Genomic DNA, 20,315 nt, shown 5'->3' with positions numbered 1-20,315 from the left:
TAGCTTTTAGAATATTATTTGGTATTTGTCTTTCTTTTAATATGTTAAATAATATGTTTCTTTTAACTTTGTCAAATGCTTTTTCAAAGTCAATAAATGCAATATGTGTTTCTAAATTGTATTCTTCTCTATTATTAATTTTAGGCAAAAGGCCGGGTCTATACATGATCGTCCTTTTCTAAATCCATTCTATACTTCTAAAATAAAATTTTCGGAATATTTCATTAGTTTTCTATTTAAGATTCTGCTATATATTTTGTAATAACAGGAATTTAGTATAGTGATACCTCTATAGTTTTTAGGGTCATCTCTATTATCTTTTTTAAAGATAGGAATCACAATTGCTTTTTTCCATTCTATTGGGGGGATACCAGTTGAGTAAATTTTATTTAAAAATAATAAGAGTCTTTCTTTGAATCTTGTTCCTGCATATTTATATAGTTCTGAACCTAGCTTATTTTCTCCGGGTGATTTTCCGTTTCTTGTTTCTTTCAGGCTGATTTCTAATTCTTCTTTAGTTATTTCCTTTTCATATTCATTAATTGTTTGCCAGTTGTCTTTTTTAAAATATTTGTCTGTCCACATTTCTGTGTAGTAATTTAGTAATTCTTCTAATTTCAATTCAGCGTTTAATTTTATGTTATCTTTGGTATCTGCATTTAAGTGTTTCAAAATCTTATATACATTGGGTCTTATTTTATATAAATCATGTTCTAAATTAGAAACAAATTTGTTCCATGATTCTCTATGTCTTTTTCTGACTTCTCTTTTAGCTATGGCTCTTATTCTTTTATATTCTATTTCATCTTCTAATCTTTTACTGCTTAACCATTTGTGATAGGCTTCTTTTTTCTTTTGATTATTTCTTTGATTGTATCATCCCAGATCTTCAGTTTTTTCCTTTTATTGAATTTTTTGGCCTTTCCTAAGCTTTCATTTGCTGCTGCATTTAGTATTGTTTTTATATTAAGCCATTCTATTTCTATTTCTTCATTTTGTTTTATTTTATCTAGATATTGGTTAATTCTTTGTTCATATAGGCATTGTACATTTGTGTCATTCAATAGTCTAGTTTTATAAACAAATGTTTCAATTTTTCTTTCTGTTCTTGTTACTTGTAGCCATTTAGGTGATAATCTTAATTTTATTTTAACAAGGAGGTAGTCACTGCTTATTTCATATCCTCTGTGAACTCTAACATCTAGTGAAAATTTTGATGTCTTTTCATTTAATATGAAGTAATCTAATATTGATTTCCATCCTCTTGCTGCCAAAGTATATTTATGTATGTCTTTATGTTTATAGAAGGAATTCATTATTTTTAGGTTATTATAAACTACAAAGTCAATCAATTTTTTACCATTCCTGTTTAGAGTATGTTCTCCATGTATTCCTATATTATTATTAATTTTCACGTTTCCAATTCTTGCAATTAAGTCTCCTGCTAAAATTACGTAATCATTTTTATTTATTTTATTATATATGTTTTGTAGAATTATCCTGTATCAATATTATCCTGTTCTCTTCCTTCTTCTGGGGCATATAAACCAATTATTGTTAAATAGCTTCTATTATTCTTTCATTCCATAATTTATAATGTTTTAACTGTTTTGAAAGGGAGTTATGAATCCAAATCATCACTCCTGCTTGTGCTCTTTTGTCTTTGTCAACTCCACTGTATATCACATTAAAATTTTCAGTTCTCATAGTTCCTTTTAATTTCTTTTTTGTTTCAGTGATTACCGCTATTTTAAAATTTCTTTCATTTAATAATTGATCTAATTCTATTTCTTTATATGCTATTCCTCTTACATTCCAAGTTGCTATGTGTATTATATTTTGTTGTTTCCATTTTTGTTTTACCTTTTCCATTCCAGGGTCAATTTCTATCGATTCAATCCGATTATCTTTTTCTGTCAGCTTACAAGTAGGATTATGTTCTCCATGTCAGAGGACTAGTTTGACAATGGAATAGTTCAGTGGTAGGGCTGCTACCTTAAGGCTTCTGAACTAGCCTTCTTCCGAATTTAAACCCATAGGAGGAATAGGGAGTATTGAAGGGGAAAGAGTAGATTATAGAATAATTATAGTAAGATTTATAGAGAGGGCATAGTTGTAAGGCCAGAAATGAAAAGACCCCATGGCCCTCGAGTACTCTAATAGCATAAGGGTCATAAAATAAGAAGAGTTGGCTGATAAGGCCTTATAGGAAAGATTAAAGTAAGTGGATCTTTCTCTCAAAGTTTAAAAGTAGGATAGGACAGATCCAGCTAGGGGTCCATGGGAGTGCCGCTTCCCTGACAATCAAGATGATTGCCCCTTATGGCCCTGTTGGTCCATGAGTCCTTATTCAGCATATTCGGACCACCCCACCACACACACACACATGGTGGGCTCCCCTATCTGCCACCCAGGGGATGCGCTCTCTCTAGGGGTTACAGGGTTCCCTGAGAGTTAAATGTATTTGTTTAGTTTTATTTTCTTTCATTATCGATGTTTGCGTTATTTTGTAACAAAAACTTTTATTCTTTATATTTCTTTGTTTCAATAATTTCTAGATTGTAACTGAAAATAAATAAACCATCATGTATTACTGAAATAGAGAGCCAAAGGTTTATTTATCATACATGTCTTCTAGATTCTAGAGGATGTGCTTTACATTTATAGAAAATACTAAGGAAAGTGGTCTGGGGCTTGCTCAACCTTTACTACAAGTTGCCTGTAAGGCACTACTTATGCTTGCATTCGCCGAAACTTTTAGTTTCTATATATTTGGCATGAAGCTCTTGCAGTTTCTATATTCGGCTATGAAATAATGTTGGATTCAATATTTACTTAATTTGTACCATCATGTATTATATTTGCAGTGTTTTTTCTTTATATTTTTGCATTTTAGCACATACTAGCAATGAATGTATCTCTGAAATATATAGTGTTGTATGCTGCAAAATTACCTCTGCGAGCTCCCGAGTGCTAATAAAGGCACTCGCTCAGCCGTATTATGTCAACAAGATATTTTACAAAAATACAGCATTTAGTTTACCAAATAAAAAAAAGGTGCCATTTACCATTGACAGTTAAATATGTGCTTATTATATTTTATTAATAAAAAAATTATAGTCATACATACTAAAACTAAACATTTTAGAACCCACTTATTAGACGGAAGGAAACAACCCATAAAGTATCATACGATGGAATTATGTTTATGGAATTTTATGAAATTCATAAAAGTTTATGAATTCCATAAACTTTTATAGTTTATATATATATATTAAATTATATAAGGCATCAAGGTAGGGTTAGGGCTAATGGGGGTCTTAAATTCATGTACACTAATACTAGGAGTATTAGGAACAAGAAGGAAGAGTTTTTGGCCATGGTTGGCACTTCCAGACCACAGGTTATAGGTATTAGTGAAACATGGCTGACTGTAGATGATATAACTAGTGGGATTGAATGTGATGGGTATAGTGTGTTCAGGAATGACAGAGAGAATAAAATGGTGGGAGGAGTATTGTTGATGAAAGCTGATGAGCTCCAGCCAAGGAGAATAGAAGTTGAATTGCAGGATAGAGAAAAGAGCACATTTGAGGCCATTTGGTGTGAGATTGTGGCTAGGAGAACTAAATATACAATTGGGTGCTGCTATAGACCAGGTGATGGAAAAGATGGTGGTGACAGTATGTACAAGCAAATAGAAGAAATGGGTGGAAGGAGGGTGATTATTATGGGAGATTTCAACTATGGTCGCATTGACTGGAGTGAGGAGAGGACACACGGGAGGAAGGAACTGGATTTTATGCGGTTATTAAGGGATAACTATCTGCGACAGCATGTAATGGAAAATACTAGGGGTCAGCGAGTGCTTGACCTAGTAATTACATCTGAGGATTTGGCTGTAACAAATATGACCACATTGCCACCAATCGGTGAGAGTGATCATAGGGTCTTAACTTGGGAGGTGGCTAAAGGTGCATAATTTTCAATTAAGACAGGGTACATGTGGAATTATCGGTTCGGAAAGTATGACAAGCTTAGGAGTTTGATTGGTTCAGTGCCATGGCATGTACAACTGCAAGGACTAAAAGTTGATAGTGCATGGGAGGTAGTTAAGAAGTGCTTGCATGAAGCAATGGCTGACTGTATACCTAGAGTCCGAATAATAAATCAAGTAGGGGTTAAATGGATGAATAACACCATTAAGCTTGAGTTGCAAAAAAAGAAACAACTATGGAGGGAATTTAAGGAGAAGGGTGACCGGCAGGCACATGAACGGTATAAAGCGCAGGCCAGAAGGCCAAAAGCAAAAAAGGATTACGAAAGAACATTGGCCATGCAGGCTAAAGAGAATCCTAAACAGTTTTTTAGATATGTTGCAAGTAAAAGGAAAAATGTACATGGCAGATTGATTTTAAAGAATGCCGATGGTAGGAAGGTAACTGAATCAGTTGAGATAGTTGAGTTACTGAGTGAGCACTTTGCAAAAGTATATCATCCAGGTGGTGACATTGCAGAAACGAATAAACCAGTAGATTATACGGGAATTGTGGTTAATGAAGTGGAGGTGAGTAGTCTATTGCATAACCTCAATGTCAATACATCTGTGGGATTGGATGGTATACCAGCTCGTGTTGTATGAGAAGCAGCTAAAGAATTGTCAGTACCCTTGACCATTTTGTTTAATTTGAGTCTCGGGTCTGGGTTAGTCCCGAGCGGGTGGAAAGAGGGGAAAATAGTTCCACTGCATAAAGGTGGTTCCAAGACTGCTGTTGTAAATTACCGACCGATTAGCATATCAGGAATCATTGTCAAGGTCCTAGAGAAAATAGTCAAGAGGAAAATACAAGATTGGATAGAAGAAAATGGGATACTGTATCGGGGACAGCATGGTTTTGTGAAGGGTAGGTCATGCCTCAGTAACTTGCTCACGTATTATAACACAGTGACGGCTGAACTGGATAAGGGTAATGGGTTTACGGTGATTCTACTGGACCTTGCCAAGGCCTTTGACAGGATTCCACATGGAATTCTAATCAGTAAATTGCAGCATATGGGAATGGACATAGGGTTGGTGAGATGGATAGGAGGGTGGTTGACGGAGAGATATCAGAGAGTGGTTTACTCGGGGGTAGAGTCCACAAGACGGCCTGTGACTAGTGGTGTGCCACAAGGATCTGTTCTTGGACCACTGCTGTTTAATTTGTTCATAAATGATATAGGAAATGATCTGAGAGGAACAGTTCATTTGTTTGCGGATGATGCGAAGTTGGGTAGGGCAATAGTGAATGCAGATGACGTCAAAATTTTGCAGGATGATTTTAATAGATTGGAGGTCTGGGCTAAGGAGAATGGATGTCAGTTTAATGTGGCAAAATGTAAGGTTATGCATTTTGGGGTGAAAAGATTGGCGGCAGTTTACTGCATTGGTGGAACCGTGCTCCAGGAAATTGATGAGGCACGAGATTTAGGAGTGTTGGTAGATAAGGAATTGAAATTTAGGGGACACATTGCAAAAGTGACCAAAACAGCTCATCAAATCACTTGGTTGCTGAAGAATACGTTGACAAGCAGAGACAAGCAGGTTATTGTTCCTCTGTATCGAGCCTTGATAAGACCCCATCTAGACTACTGTGCTCAGATTTGGTCACCTAGGTTTCTTCTTGATGGGGAGGAGGTGGAGAGGATCCAGAGGCGAGTGACCAAGATGATAGCAGGTCTGTGGAATGAACCGTATGAGAACAGGTTGAGGATTTGTGGGTTGCAAAAATTGGTTGATAGGCGGAGAAGGGGAGATATGATTGAGACATTCAAATTACTGAAGGGTTTCTATAAAATTAATTCAGAAGATATTTTTGAGAACAGGGCTGGTTGTGGGAGGACTAGGGGACATCCATGGAAACTGGGCAAAAGTGTGGTTAGTAAAGGTGTTAGAGCTGGGTTCTTTACTTTTAGAGTAGTGAATGAGTGGAATGCGCTCCCTGAGTCTGTGGTGGATGCTGTGACAGTGAATGAGTTTAAGGCGAGGTATGATAGATACTGTATGAATGTCAAATAGTTGTGATGAATATGATTTGGGGCTTCCCTCGATGAGTCTAATGACTCCCTGGAGTTGCCCGTAATAATAGTAATAGTAATAATAATAATAATAGTAATATTATGCATGAATTCTCCTCGCTCCCTGCAGTAAACAATAAGCCCTCCACAACAGCAATTATACTGCAGAAACACAAAAAACCATTAGTATTATCATGTCACTGATCCGAAAGCACACCCCAACTCAACATCAGAGTTAAAGATCGGTACTATCAACATAAGAAGACTGAATATTAATTTGACAGCATATTACAGAAACATGTAGAATGCATAAAAAACAATGAAATTCACGTTCATTATTTAGGGAAATGTATACAAAGCGAAATCATTAATATATTGAGTAATGAAATTTTAAAAAAAACTATCTAAAATAATGAATGCTAAGTATTTTTCAATAATTGTTGATTGCACCACTGATGTTTCGCGGCAGGAGCAAATATCATTAATTGTAAGATATGTTTCTATAAAAGAAAAAAAATGAAGAAACCCAAGATATTATACAAATAGAGGAAAGATTTCTAGATTTTATTAAAATTAATAATACAACAGGAAGTGGTATGACTGAAGTAATTTTAAAATTATTAGAAGAAAAAAACACATATATTCAAAATATCCGTGGTCAGGGATATGACAACGGGTCAAATATGAAGGGGAAGGATGCAGGGGTACAAGCACTTTTGAGGAACAAAAATCCTAGAGCATTTTTTGTTCCGTATTGTACGCATTCCTTGAACTTGGCATTGAGCGATTCAGCAAAAGCTGTAATGTAGATACGGTTTTATTTTTTGACATTATTCAGTCAATCTATAATTTCTTTTCTTCATCAAGTCATCGATGGGAAGTTCTTCTAAACCACCTCCAAAAGTTTACTTTAAAACCTTTATGCACGAAGAAATGGGAAAGTTGCGTTGAAGCTATAAAAGCAATAGGAAATCAAGTAAAAGAAATACATGAAGCTTTAATTTTCATCACAGAAGATGACAGCTTAATTGGGCAATAAGGCATTAAAACAAAATTGGAAGCTAGTTCATTAGCAAAAAAAATTAATTCTTTCAAGTTTATATTTGGCACATTTGTTTGTTATGACATTCTAAGTGAAGCCAATGCATCTAGCAAACAATTGCAAAATATCTCTTGCAATATTATGGAAGTCTTGAAATCCTTAGATGTCACGAAAAAATTCTTGAAGTCATACAGAAGTGAAAATAATTTTTTTTAAGTTAAGCACCAAGCCTTTGTTCTAAATATTGGATTGAATGCTGATTTCCTAACTAACTACAGCACATGAACTCGACATGTAAAAACTCAATTTGATTATGAATGTCCTGACAAATCAATTACTAAATTTTTAGCGACAGTTTCAAATTAATTTTTTTAATGTAATTCTTGATTCAGCAATAACATCAATTACTGAGAGATTTGAACACAGCTAAATAAATATGAATCAATTTCTGGGTGTCTCTTTAACATTAATAACTTAAAATTTGATCATGATAGAGTAAAAAAAGCTTGTTTCGACTTAGAAACTGTTCTGTCTGACGGTGATCAAAAAGATATTTCAGCAATAGATTTATTAGATGAATTAAAGATATTCGCTCGGAGGATATCAAATAATTATTGATATCCTCCGAGCGAAAAGAGGTATTAAATTATATTTGTGCAAATAACTGCATAAGTCTTTTTCCTAATGTGTACACATCACTACGAATTCTTTTAACAATCCAAACTACAGTTGCATGTGCAGAGTGCAGTTTTTCTAAATTAAGACTTATTAAAAATTATTTGAGGTCCACAATGTCCCAAGAGAGATTAGATAGCTTAGCCACTTTATCTGTTGAAAGTGATATAGCCGAGACATTAGATCTAGAAGAAATAGTAAAGTCTTTTGCCGAAATTAAGGCTAGAAAAGTTTCTTTTTTTTTAATTAATTAAGACTGCTAATTCTTAATTTAGATTTTTTCATATTTGTTTTGTCATATTTGATGTAATTTATGTAATATTTATAAATTGTGTTAAAATTATGTACTCATTATATAATAAACAAAAATATTTTTTTTATTTATTCACTATATATATATATATATATATATATATATATACACACATATACATATATACATACATACATATATATATATATATACATATACAATTTCGACCGAAGGGCGGAAAAAAAAAAATCTTGCCCACACTCAAATATCTGCTCGGGCCGGAGCTGATCATTCCCCCTCCTATATCAAAAACACACAACACTTCATAAACATCATCAAAGACATTACATTAGAAAAGATGATTTATTAGTCAGTTTTGATGTCTCTGCCCTCTTTACGAATGTCCCAATCAATGACACAATCCTTCTCCTACAGAACAAATTCCCTCCAGATATCACGGTGCTCTTTGCACATGTATTACGTTCTGGTTATTTTGTATGGCAAAATGCCGTAGGAGGCAGGGGGACAAAGCCCCTCCTTTTGAAGACTCGACTCAGGGTAGCCCCTGAGTCGAGTAAAAAGATTTTTTTTTTAATTTTGTAATTATATGTCTACTTATGGTATTCCCTTACTAAGAATTATTATTATTATTATTACACCCTCCATGGAGTCGGCAGACTCATTGTGGGAAGTTCATTCAACTGACAACATATTTATTATATAGAACATTAAAATCCTTAACACTCCTTGCATTAACAATACATTCTGGTAATTATTATTAAACAAGACCTCATGGAGTCAAAGACTCGTGCATTCCATTCACTGACAATTCTCCATGTAAAAAATCTACTCCTTATACCACCCACCTTCACCATAATTTTACATAACTTCCAGAGATAGCCTCTGGTTCTTCCCCTCTCACCTTCTACTCTTTTATAATCCCCTCTGGATTAATCTGATAAAATGCTTACTAAATTCTTCCCATGTCTTCTACTTAACACACTGCTTTGCTTTCTCACATTTTTTTTCATATTCTCTCATAACACATGCTGACTTACTTGCTAGGAACTTTCAATATTATTATTATTATTATTACGTAACAGCTCCAAGGAGTCCAATGACTCATCAAGGGAGGGTATCTACAACTCTCTGTCTCCACCACTCCACCAACCGCAACTACCTTCATCATCTACGCCAATGCCATAATAAGCTTTCTTCTTTTCTAGAACTGATTCTGAGTTCCTGAGTCCAATACAGAATTCTTATGTTTCATTACTTGCAAACAACAACTTTCCAAACATGCCTCACTTCTGAATCAAATTATGTTTTCTTCATCTGCCACTGAGTCATTAATGTTTGGTTCTTGTTTTCAGATGTTTGCATTTTTTTTCTTGGGTAATGTTTGTATATCTGATTATATAATTTGTCTCAGAGTTGCTAGACTGATTATTTTTTAAAACATTTGTAAATATTTTCCTTCAATATGAAATTTATTTTCATCTTACTTAAAACTAAATGGTGATCACTCCCTATTTCAAATCTCCTACATACTCTTGCATCCTGAATTACTGTGAAGATTTGAGAAATGAGATATGTGAAATTTCAAGTGCTAAATTAATTTGCTTAAATCTGTGTAATTACAGAAAACCATCACCGTTTGCATGAGCTCAAGTGAATATACTGTCTAGACAGCAGACATTCATTATTAGATTTAATAGAATGAATACAGCACAAGAAAACAATTAAATACAAATTTAATGGAGCCTATATTTCGTTTCTATCACAGAGACATCATCAGGGATACAATCTTAAAACTAAAAGCACACACAAAAACACTTAAAACAATAAGGGGAAAAAAAGGTTAGACTAAAAGCCTAGAGGGGCACCCTCTATATATGGGTACTGTTGGTTATTAGTCGTAAAAGAGAGTTTCCCAAATCTTGGGAAGTTTAACATAACTTCCCTTGGGCTCCTGAAATAGTTAAAAAACTCAAACCGTCTAGCTCCCCCCCCCAGTTACATGGATTACCTAAAATTCATCAAAATAATAACCCTCTCCATTCCATAGTGGATGCTACTGACTCCCTCACCTTCTTTAAGTTACTTACTAGAACTAAAAACCAAACAGCCAAATCTTTAACTATACTGGTAATACTTCATCATATATTAAAATTTCCACTCATTTCAAATCAGTTCTATATTTACTAATATTAACACAACCCACAACTTTCCTTGGGCTCCTGAAATAGTTAAAAAACTCAAACCATCTAATTTTGAGTTCTAGTTATTGGCAGATGTTGGCAACATCTTCCCCTTGCTGACACTTAAACTTTAAAATGCTTTTCTCCACTGATATCATTAATCTTTTCAATTTTGCCATCCATGCTGGCTACTTCTCTAGGAAGAATCCCACATATAAACAAACAGAGGGGACAGCCATGGGCTTTCTCCTCTTTTCCCCTCCCTAGCCAATTTCTAAACATTTTGAAAAACACACCCCTGATATTTTCATACCTATCTGGCTAAGATATAGTGATGATGTGTTCTCTATTAGGCCACATGGTTCAGACACAGACTCCCTCATTTAATCCAACAGCCAGCATGCCAGAATCCAGTTCTCTATAGAAAAAGAAAATAATAATAGACTTCCTCTTCTACATACTCTAATCATGTATTTTTCCAATAGCACCCTTTCCTTCTCAGTTTATAGAAAGCCAACTCACGCAAGTAGTTGCATACATAAACTTACCCACCATCCTCTCCCCCTCTCAACAATATGGTCTTATCAAAACTTTTGTCAACAGAGCCTCTAATCTCTGTTCCACGCAGGCTTCCTTGTCAGCTGAACTCTCCTTTATTTGCCTGAATTTCCTGCCCAATGATACAAAGCAAAAAAAGATTAACAAATTGGTTGTCTCTATCTCCTCACATCCTTCTTAACATACAGACTATAGTAATGCTATTACTATTCCCTATATCTGAGGTACTTGATAAAAATAGCCAGAACTCTAAAGAAATATAATCTCTCCAGTAATTTCAAACCTCATCTGAAGCTGGTTGCCTTCATCTGCTCTCCTATGGATATGCTATCTTCTCTTTCTATTCCAGGTGTTTACAAGGTTTCTTGTTCTTGCAAACTGTCTTATTATGGCCAAACTAAAAGAACTACTAACATCTGCCTAAAAGAACACAAGAAATACGTCTGCTGCCATAATTATGATCAATCCATTTTTAGTCCACCTCCTGCCCATCAATTAAGACTGCTGACAGCACCCATAGATGGCATCCCTCATAGGACTTTAGACTTTTAGTCTAACTTTTTTTTCCACTTATTGTTTTGAGTGTTTTTGTGTGTGCTTTTAGAATTTTAAGATTATATCCTTGATGATGTATCTGTGACAGAGATAAAATATAGGATCTATTAAACTTGTGTTTAATCGTTTCTCTGTGCTGTATTCATTACCTTAAACCTAATAATAAGTTTCAACCTGTACATATGACTATATACTCAACAGTAAACACTCTAAACATCTGCTTATGCAACTTGCTGACATCAACATCAGTTCACTCACATGGCACAGGCTAAAAGTGACTAATTAGAGTGTATTAAGACGTAATGGGTTAGAGTAATATTGGAGTGAAAACAATGAAGAAATTGCTAAATAAAATAAGTGACAAGTATGACTGATCATATACTTCATTTTTATAGTACATTCAAAAATTACTGACTGTAAATTAGAAATTTCAAAAGCAAAAATTTTGTCACCTATTTACTAGGCATGTACGATCCAGTAAAACAGAAATATGTATTTGACTGGTGCAGCTTAGAGAGGACACTGATCAGACCATATCTAGATTTCTGTGCACAAGACTGGTAACCAGGCTTGTTGTGGATGATAAGGAAATATTAGAGAGTGAGAGTGAGAGAGAAAGAAAGTGTGCATGCAGAGGAAAGTGACTACCTCAGGAATACAGAACAAATTAAGGAAATGTACTTTGCAGAACTTAGCACTAAGATAAGGTAATATGATCGAGATATATAAGTTGGTGAGTGGCGAAAGTAAAAGAAAGAATGTATACAGCAGAATGATTTTAAGGAATGCCGATGGTAGGGAGGTAACTGAATCAGTGAACACTTTGCAAGAGTATATCATCCAGGTAGTGATATTGCAGGAATGAGAGAGCCAATGGCTTATAGGGGAATTGAGGTAAATGAAATGGAGGTGAATAGCATATTACAGAACCTTAATGTGAATACAGCTGTGGGATTGGTATACCACCTCAAGTTTTATGTGAAGTGGCAAGGGAATTGTCAGTGCCTTTAACCATATTATTTAATCTAAATCTCAGCTCTGAGTTAGTCCCAAGGGAGTGGGTGGAATAAGGGTGAAATGGTTCCACTGCATAAAGGAGGCTCCAAGACAGATGCGGCAAATTAACGACCAATTAGCATATCAGGAGTCATTGTCAAAGTATTGGAGATGTTGGTCAGGTGCAAACTACAGGAATGGATAGATGGAAATGGGATACTGTATGGGGGAGAGCAGCATGGTTTTGTGAAGGAAAGATCATGCCTCAGTAATTTGCTCACATTTTATGATACAGTGACAGCTGAGTTGGATAAAGGTAATGGGTTCACAGTAATACTGCTGGAATTTGCAAACGCCTTTAACAGGATACCACATAGAATTCTAATCAATAAACTGCAGCACATTGGGATGGATATAGGGTTTGTGAGATGGATAGGAGGGGTGGTTGATGGAGAGATATCAGAGAGTAGTTTATTCAGGAGTAGAGTCCAAAAGAAGGTTTGTGACTAGCAGCACGTCACAGGGTTCTGTTCTTGGAATGCTACTATTTAATTTGTTCATTAACGATATAGGAAAGGATCTGAGAGGAACTGTTCAGTTATTTGCCAATGATGCAACGTTTGGTAGAGCAACAGTTAATACACATGATGTCAAAATTTTGAAGGATGACTTGGATAGATTGGCAGACTGTGCAAAGGAGAATGGATGCCAATTTAATGTCAGACAAAGTGCAAGGTTATGCATTTTGAGGTGAAAAGATTACCAGCAGTATACTACACTGGCGGAACTGTACTCTAGGAAATTGATGAAGCCAGAAACTTGGGAGTGTTAATGGACAGGGAGTTAAAGTTTGGCAGCACATAGTAAAAGTGGATAAATCAGTTCATCAGATTGCTTGGTAACTGGAGAACGCTTTGACGAGCAGAGACAAGCAGGTTATTGTTCCTCTTTATTGAGCCTTGATAACGTCTTGACTACTGTGCACAGATCTAGGCACCAGGGTTTCTTGGTGACGGGGAGGAGGTGGAGAGAATCCAGAAGTGATTTGTCAAGATGATAGGTCTATGGAATGAACCTTATGAGAACAGGTTGAAGATTTGTGGGTTACAGAAACTGGTTGACAGGCAGAAAAGGGCTGATATGATTGAGACATTTCAAATTACTGAGGGATTTTTACCAGATTAATTCAGAGGAAATTTTCAGAACAGGTGTGGTGGTGGGAGAACAAGGGTCCATCCATGGAAACTGAGTAAGAGTGTAGCTAGCAAGGGTGTTAGAACTATGTTTTTTGCTTAGAGAGTGGTGAATGAATGGAATAGTTTGGCAAAGTCTGTTGCAGGTGCCATGACTATGAATGAGTTCAAAGCAAAGTATGGTAGATATTGCACTAATTCTGAATAGTTCTTGACATGATGTTTATGGCCTCCCTCAATAAGTCTAAGGACTCCTTGGAGTTGCACATAATAATAATCATCCATCAGTGAGATTTAAACAGGCAATTAAGTTCCCATGGCCTTCCAAGTATTCTTGGACTTTCCAACCATAATATGAGGATAAGGTGGTTACCTCTATGCCTCTAAGTATTCTTGTCTGTAAATTGCATGTGTTCACAGGCTGGTTTGTCTGGTCTGAGGGACAAAAAAACCTGAGTTTCTGGGAAAAAAATCCTCTACCTCTGTATGAGACCAGCTAACTCACGTTTCATCGAAAGAGATCAGATAAAGGTTCCTCACATCACTGACATGAATCGAACCCAGGTCTTTCTGACCAAAGGGCTTTGTCCATACTGACTGAGCTAAAGAAAAAAGTAATAATAATAATAATAATAATAATAATAATAATAATAATATATCCAGTGCCATTTCTAGGCACGTGCAATGGGCACAGGAACAAGGCCCAGGATGAAGGGGGGGGCCTGAAATGGGGTATTGAAAAAATAATCAGTATTATATTTATTTTCATTTTAAAATTTGAAATTTTGCCACCGAGGGGGTTGATTCCGTAATGCTTATGGTTAAAGTTAAAAATTAACTGATCTATTTCTAACATAATTGGAATTGATCTATTTCTAACATAATTTTTTTTTGCCTCCCTTTTTTTTGGAAAAAAAAAGGGGGGCAAAAAAAAAATCTTGCAGAGTCTATGAAAAGTTAGTTACAGCACTGCTTATATCATTAATGAAAAAATTAAACAGCTAAAGCAACCCAAATATGAAAAAGACAGGTGATTTGTGGAACTTGTCTTCTTGATTCAACCCCCACCATAACTACTCTTTGATATCCAAACATTGTCAGCCACCCTCTTATTTATACCGCCTCATATCCATTCCAATTTACATAACAGATTTTCAAGCAGTATATTGTCAAAGACAATTGCAAAAGCCAGTAAAACCATTTCCATTATCTAATTAAACTATAATTTTATTAAAGAAAGTTATTCAATTAATAAAACAATATATATCTTTAAGGCTGTGTTGCTCCCACTTAGAGTGCAATTTTCCTATTCACCCAATTCTGAATTCTACTCTTAAACAAATTTTCCAGAAACTAGCCTCTACTGAAATACTGTCATATCTAATATGCTACCACTGTCTTGGAGTTTATACTGCCAGTGCTCTTGCACTTTACTGTAATACATGAGCCTATACATTATAGATGGATGTAACACAAATTATCAAAGCAAAACAAATTAGCAGTCAATTTAAGAAACATTTACTTACAGTGACTGCTGCTCGTCCAAACCTTAAAATACCTGTGGGGAGAAGAACATACTCATGTTTTTGAAACTTCATTAGCACAGTGCCACCAATCAGAGTGCTACCAAGAACACCCAGCTTCAGAATTCTAGAGAAATGCATAATCTGTAAGAATAATGGGGAATATTTTAGTACATCATGCTAAAAGGTAGTAAGTCAAGAAGGTCTGAATTTAGACATTTTTTAAAAAAAACTCCCAAATCAGTGAGCTTATGACAACTGTCTTATTATCAATTTAGATCTGATTGAAAAAAAAAAGCTAAGTGTGCTGGTATCAAATCAAAGGACACCATTTCCTTGTTTAGTCCAACATGCCATCATGAAATAAATGGTGGGGCAGGATAATATTTTAGAGAAATCTAATGTCTCACACACACATATCTGAATAGTATACAGATAATAGCATATAACATCTTACCTGATCATGCTTTCAACCATTCTGGAAATATTCTCCCCACTGAAAAAACATATTGTACAATAGATAAGTAAGAAATATAGGAAACCACTCATACATTTTACCAAATGCTTAAGATATGCGAGTGGTTTCCCATCCCATAATTATCATTTATTTATTGTGACCACCAATCCAAAAGATACCATGAATAGATGCACTACTCTGGATTACATCTAATGTTCAAATTTGTGCCAAAAGTTTTCTATTGGAAAAGATCAAGAACTCTTGATCCTCTTCCAATGGAAAGTGGCCTTCAAGAACTCTTGAAGGCCACTTGAATTTTTTGTCATTTCCTCACACCACATCATAAGAGCATGTGAAGAATGAGCAGGACTGTTTTGTTGATAGATGATGATATGCCTTAAGAGAGACAAACCATAGGAGAGTACAGAAAGGAAAGCGGACAATGCAATCAAAACGGAATATGTTTGTGTGAGGGTGGTGAACATAAATGGGAGAAGGGGGAAAGGACAGGGAAAGTACAGTGGTGTCCAAAAGCTAAGGATGAACTACATTTTTACCTGCATATGAAAAGATTTTCATGACTACAGCTAAATGTGGACAAATTTATTGCCAACATACTAATAATAATATAATAATGATAACTAATAATTAAGGAATTGACAGCGTACACTAGAAATATAAATTAAAAACAAATTTAATAAATACTTTCAGATATTTCGGCAACGTCACGTTGCCATCTTCTTGGGAACTTAAAATAATGAACAGGTGCATGAAAGTGCTACATAACAGCAAATGAGAAACGAAGCAAGGAAGTTACCGTTTTCCTAAAGTCCTGATGGTGCCACCTGGTGGGCTATATTGGTAGTTATTGGCCTTTGGGCTGAAGTTCTGATATATGTTTCCCAAATTTGGGGCAGTCTCATGCACCCAAAGGGTGCATAAGATTCCATGAATCTTGGCATGATTCCATGAATATCATGGCTGATTCCATGAATATAGTCTTTCATATTTGAACTTGCTGCAGTGTATTACTGTGGCTTTCTTCCACCTTATTCTGTGGCGGGTATCCAGAGCATGGTCTGCAAGCCCAGAGTGGCTGTAGGTGAAATCAGATGTAGTTCTTGTGTTCTGAGATTCTGATATTTGCTGTCCTGCCTGTTTGGCCAAAGTAGGCCAATTTACAGCTGCACGGGACCTGGTATACACCAGGTAGATCTAGGGGAAGTGGTTGGTCTTCAGTGGATCAGATGAGGGATGCCAATTTTCAATATGGTCTGTAACAGGTGGTTAAGTCATGTTTTTTTAGGATTTTGTTGATTTTTTCCGAGGTGCCTCGGATCTAGGGGGATGGTGATGGATTTGGAGTAATCTTTTTTGTGAAGGGGGGGGGGGGATAACTGGTTTAAGTATTTTCTGAATTTTTTTTTTTTTGGGGGGGGGGTTAACCACTGGCTGAGAAAGTGTTAAGGAAATGATTTAGTTCAGTGGTTAGGGCTTGATCATTTGAACAGATAAGTTTTGCCGTGTTGAATAGTGTCTTAATAACTCCATATTGTTGTGGAGGGGATTGTTGGTGAATGTATCTGCCTGTATGGGTGGGTTTTCTATAAACTGAGAAAACCAAGGTTCCATCAGGTTGGCAAGTGACTAATGTGTCTAGGAAGAGGAGGCTATTGTTTTTCTCTTTTTCAAGGGTGAACTTGATCCTAGGGTGTTGGTTGTTTAAGTGTGTTAAGAAGGAGAGGAGTGTATCCAAGCCATGTGGCCAAATAGCGAACACATCATCAACGTAGCGAAGCCATATGGTAGGTTTTTGTGAGGCTGAGTTTAAGGCTTTCTCTTCAAAAGTCTCCATAAAGAAGTTGGCCAAGGGTGGTGAAAGTGGTGAACCCATGGCTGTCCCCTCTATCTGTTTGTAGAATTTTTCCTGCCAAACGAAATAGCCTGAGTTCATTGTGAACTGAAATAGGGCTGAGATATCGGGAGGAAATTTAGCTTGGATTAGCTCTAAGGTTTCTTTGAGGGGGGGACATTTGTGAATAAGGAGGAGACATCAAAACTGACCATTATGTCATTATGTTGGAGTGTAAGGTTTTTCTATACTGGCTTTGAAGTGAGCTGAGTTTTTTATGTGTGATGGTGTATTGCCAGTATAGTGTGAGAGCGCTTTGGCTAAATACTTAGCTAGTTTGTAAGTGGGGGATCAATGCCATCCACTATGGGATGTAATGGCACATTTTCTTTGTGTATTTTTGGGAGCCCATATGTACGGGGAGGTCTAGAGTTATATGGTTTTAGTCTGTTAGTAATCTCCGCTGGCCAAGAAGTAACCTTCTTAAGGAGCTTATGGAGTTTTCTTAAGAAAGTATTTAAAGAAAGTGGCCACATGGCTCTGAAACACTCCTCTCCTTCCTTACACACTTAAACAACCAACACACCAGAATCAAGTTCACCCTGGAAAAAGAGGAAAACAACAGCCTCCCTTTCCTAGACACACTAGTCACCTGCCAGCCTGATGGAACCTTGGTTTTCTCAGTTTATAGAAAACCCACCCATACAGGCAGATACATTCACCAACAATCCCCCCCCCCCTCATAACAATATGGAGTGGTAAAAACACTATACAACAGGGCTAAACTAATCTGTTCTAACGACATGGCCCTAAACACTGAACTAAATCACATCCTCAACACTTTCTCAGCCAATGGCTACCCTCCCAAAAAATCCAAAAAATATTAAAACCTACAAACCACAGCCCCCCCCTCCCCCTCCTCCACAACAAAGATTACTCTATATCCATCACCATTCCCTACATCCGAGGCACCTCGGAAAAAATTACCAAAATTTTAAAAAAACATGACCTCACTTCCTGTTACAGGCCTTACAGAAAATTGGCATCCCTTATCCACTCCACCAAAGACCAACCACTTCCCCTAGACCTACCTGGTGTATACCAGGTCCCTTGCAGTTGTAAACTGTCGTACTTTGGCCAAACAGGCAGGACAGCGAATACAAGGACTACATCCGGTTTCACAAGTACAGTCATTCTGGTCTTGCAGACAATGCTCTGGATACACGCCACAGAATACAGTGGAAGAAAGCTACAGTAATACACCGCAGCAAATACAAATTCGAAAGACTATTTATGGAATCAGCCTCAGCCCTAAGAAACTCACCAAACCTCAACAAATTTGGGTGTGTGCGACTGCCCCAAATTTGGGAGGCATACATCAGCAGACCTTCAGCCCAACGGCCAAGAACACCCACTTAGCCCGCTAGAGGGCACCATCAGGACTTCTAGGAGAACGATAGCTTCATATCTTCATTCTCAGTTACTGTGTTGTAGTGCCTGCGTGCACATGCCTTTTTTTTTTTGTAAGTTCCTTTTGAAAATGGCAACATGACGTTGCTGAAATATCAGAAATATTTATTAAAGTATAATTTAATTTATATTCGGATCTACGTTGTTCAATTCCCTAAGTGATTTAGAAATGCATAACCAATGTATAAGCCTGTCTACAAGAATCTACTTAAGAAAGTATTATCGGAAAGTATTTATTAAATTTGTTTTTAATTTACATTTCTAGTGTACGCTGTCAATTCCTTAAATATTACACAAAAAATGTGTTATACATTTTGTATAAATTAAATTGCAATACATTTTTTGGCAAAAGTTAGAAATTTCCCAAGAACGTAGTTAAGGAATTAATGCACAATGCTTACAGAAAACTACGTAGAGACATTTCAGTATGGAATATGTACACCCCGAACTGTGATGCAACTCTCAAAATGTCATATCATGCTTAGCACGAAGTGATTCAGGAGTTCATGAGGCAAACTGGTCCATGTCCACTTCTCCTTCAAAGCAATATTAAGGCCTTGTTTGTTATCTGGAGGGGAATTTCGAGCAGCAATGCATTTTCCTATTGCATCTCAAATGTGTTCTATGGGGTTGAGATCTGGGGAGCATGCTGGCCAAGAAATTCAATTAATATCCTCAGTCTTGAGAAGTATCTCCACTGCTCATGTACAATGTGGCGTGATATTGTCATCCATGAAAATTAATAATTCACCTACAGCACCACAGAATAATCGAACATGACATTGAAGAACTTTGTTGCAATATCGTTCACTAGTTATAGTCCCGTTTTCCAGAACTTGTAGCTTGGTGCTTCCATTAAGCATAATGCCTCCCCACACCATGACCACCAGCACAACTGTATTTATCCCTTTCAAGAACATTCTCATGATGGTAAGCAGTACCACTTTCATGCGAGATTAAATATAGTTTAGAATCGGAGGAAAGAGTAAAACTCTCGCCTGTAAAGAGTACATTAGCCAATTGGTGTCTTGTCCACTTTTTATGGATACTATACCACTGAAAACATGCTGTATGATGAACTATGGATAAAAGAATCAAACTACATGCATTTGGGCATATAGGTCTACTTGTTGTTGACAAATATGTTCCTGATCATGAGATATGTTCAGAACTTAAAGATCAGGGAGTTACTGGTATGAGGCACATCCTGATACACAGGGATGGTTGTCTGGTTTCAACCAGGAACATCGTCCTTACTTTTGATACACCTAAGCCTCCAACATCTGCAAAAGCAGGATATCTCAGTTGCCCTGTTAGAATATACATCCAAAATCCCCTAATATGCTTTAAATGTCAGAAATATGGGCATGCCCAAACTGCCTGTTGTGGTTCTACTACCTGTGCCCAATGTGGTAGTAATATAACAAATCTTGCTGTGCAAAAAAAAGCTAAATGTGTCAATTGTCAGGGAGATCATCACTTA

General features: G+C 36.3%; 1 protein-coding gene across 9 annotated transcripts in view; it reads right to left on the bottom strand.

Moving 5' to 3' along the window:
* Positions 1-20,315, bottom strand: part of Adck1 (aarF domain containing kinase 1) — a 433,204-nt gene that overhangs the window by 397,646 nt on the left and 15,243 nt on the right. For 7 of the 9 annotated variants that reach the window (XR_016548573.1, XR_016548574.1, XM_090395705.1 and 4 more), the window contains exon 2: positions 15,057-15,197. Coding sequence is in view for 7 of the 9 variants with exons in the window: in XM_090395704.1 (XP_090251830.1) it covers positions 15,057-15,197 (141 nt within the window). In the remaining 2 variants the exon portion in view is untranslated. Of the gene's footprint in view, positions 1-15,056; positions 15,198-15,510; positions 15,550-20,315 lie in introns of all 9 variants that reach the window. The other 2 variants (XM_090395708.1, XM_090395706.1) reach the window with 1 other exon arrangement.

The sequence above is a fragment of the Typopeltis vanoorti genome, chromosome 7 (genome assembly GCF_054136105.1).
Source record: "Typopeltis vanoorti isolate ZY-2024b chromosome 7, IOZ_Tvanoo_1.0, whole genome shotgun sequence".
Lineage (NCBI taxonomy): Eukaryota > Metazoa > Arthropoda > Arachnida > Uropygi > Thelyphonidae > Typopeltis > Typopeltis vanoorti.
Note: the sequence above shows the minus strand (reverse complement) of the source record. Positions and strands in the feature narration are given on the sequence as shown.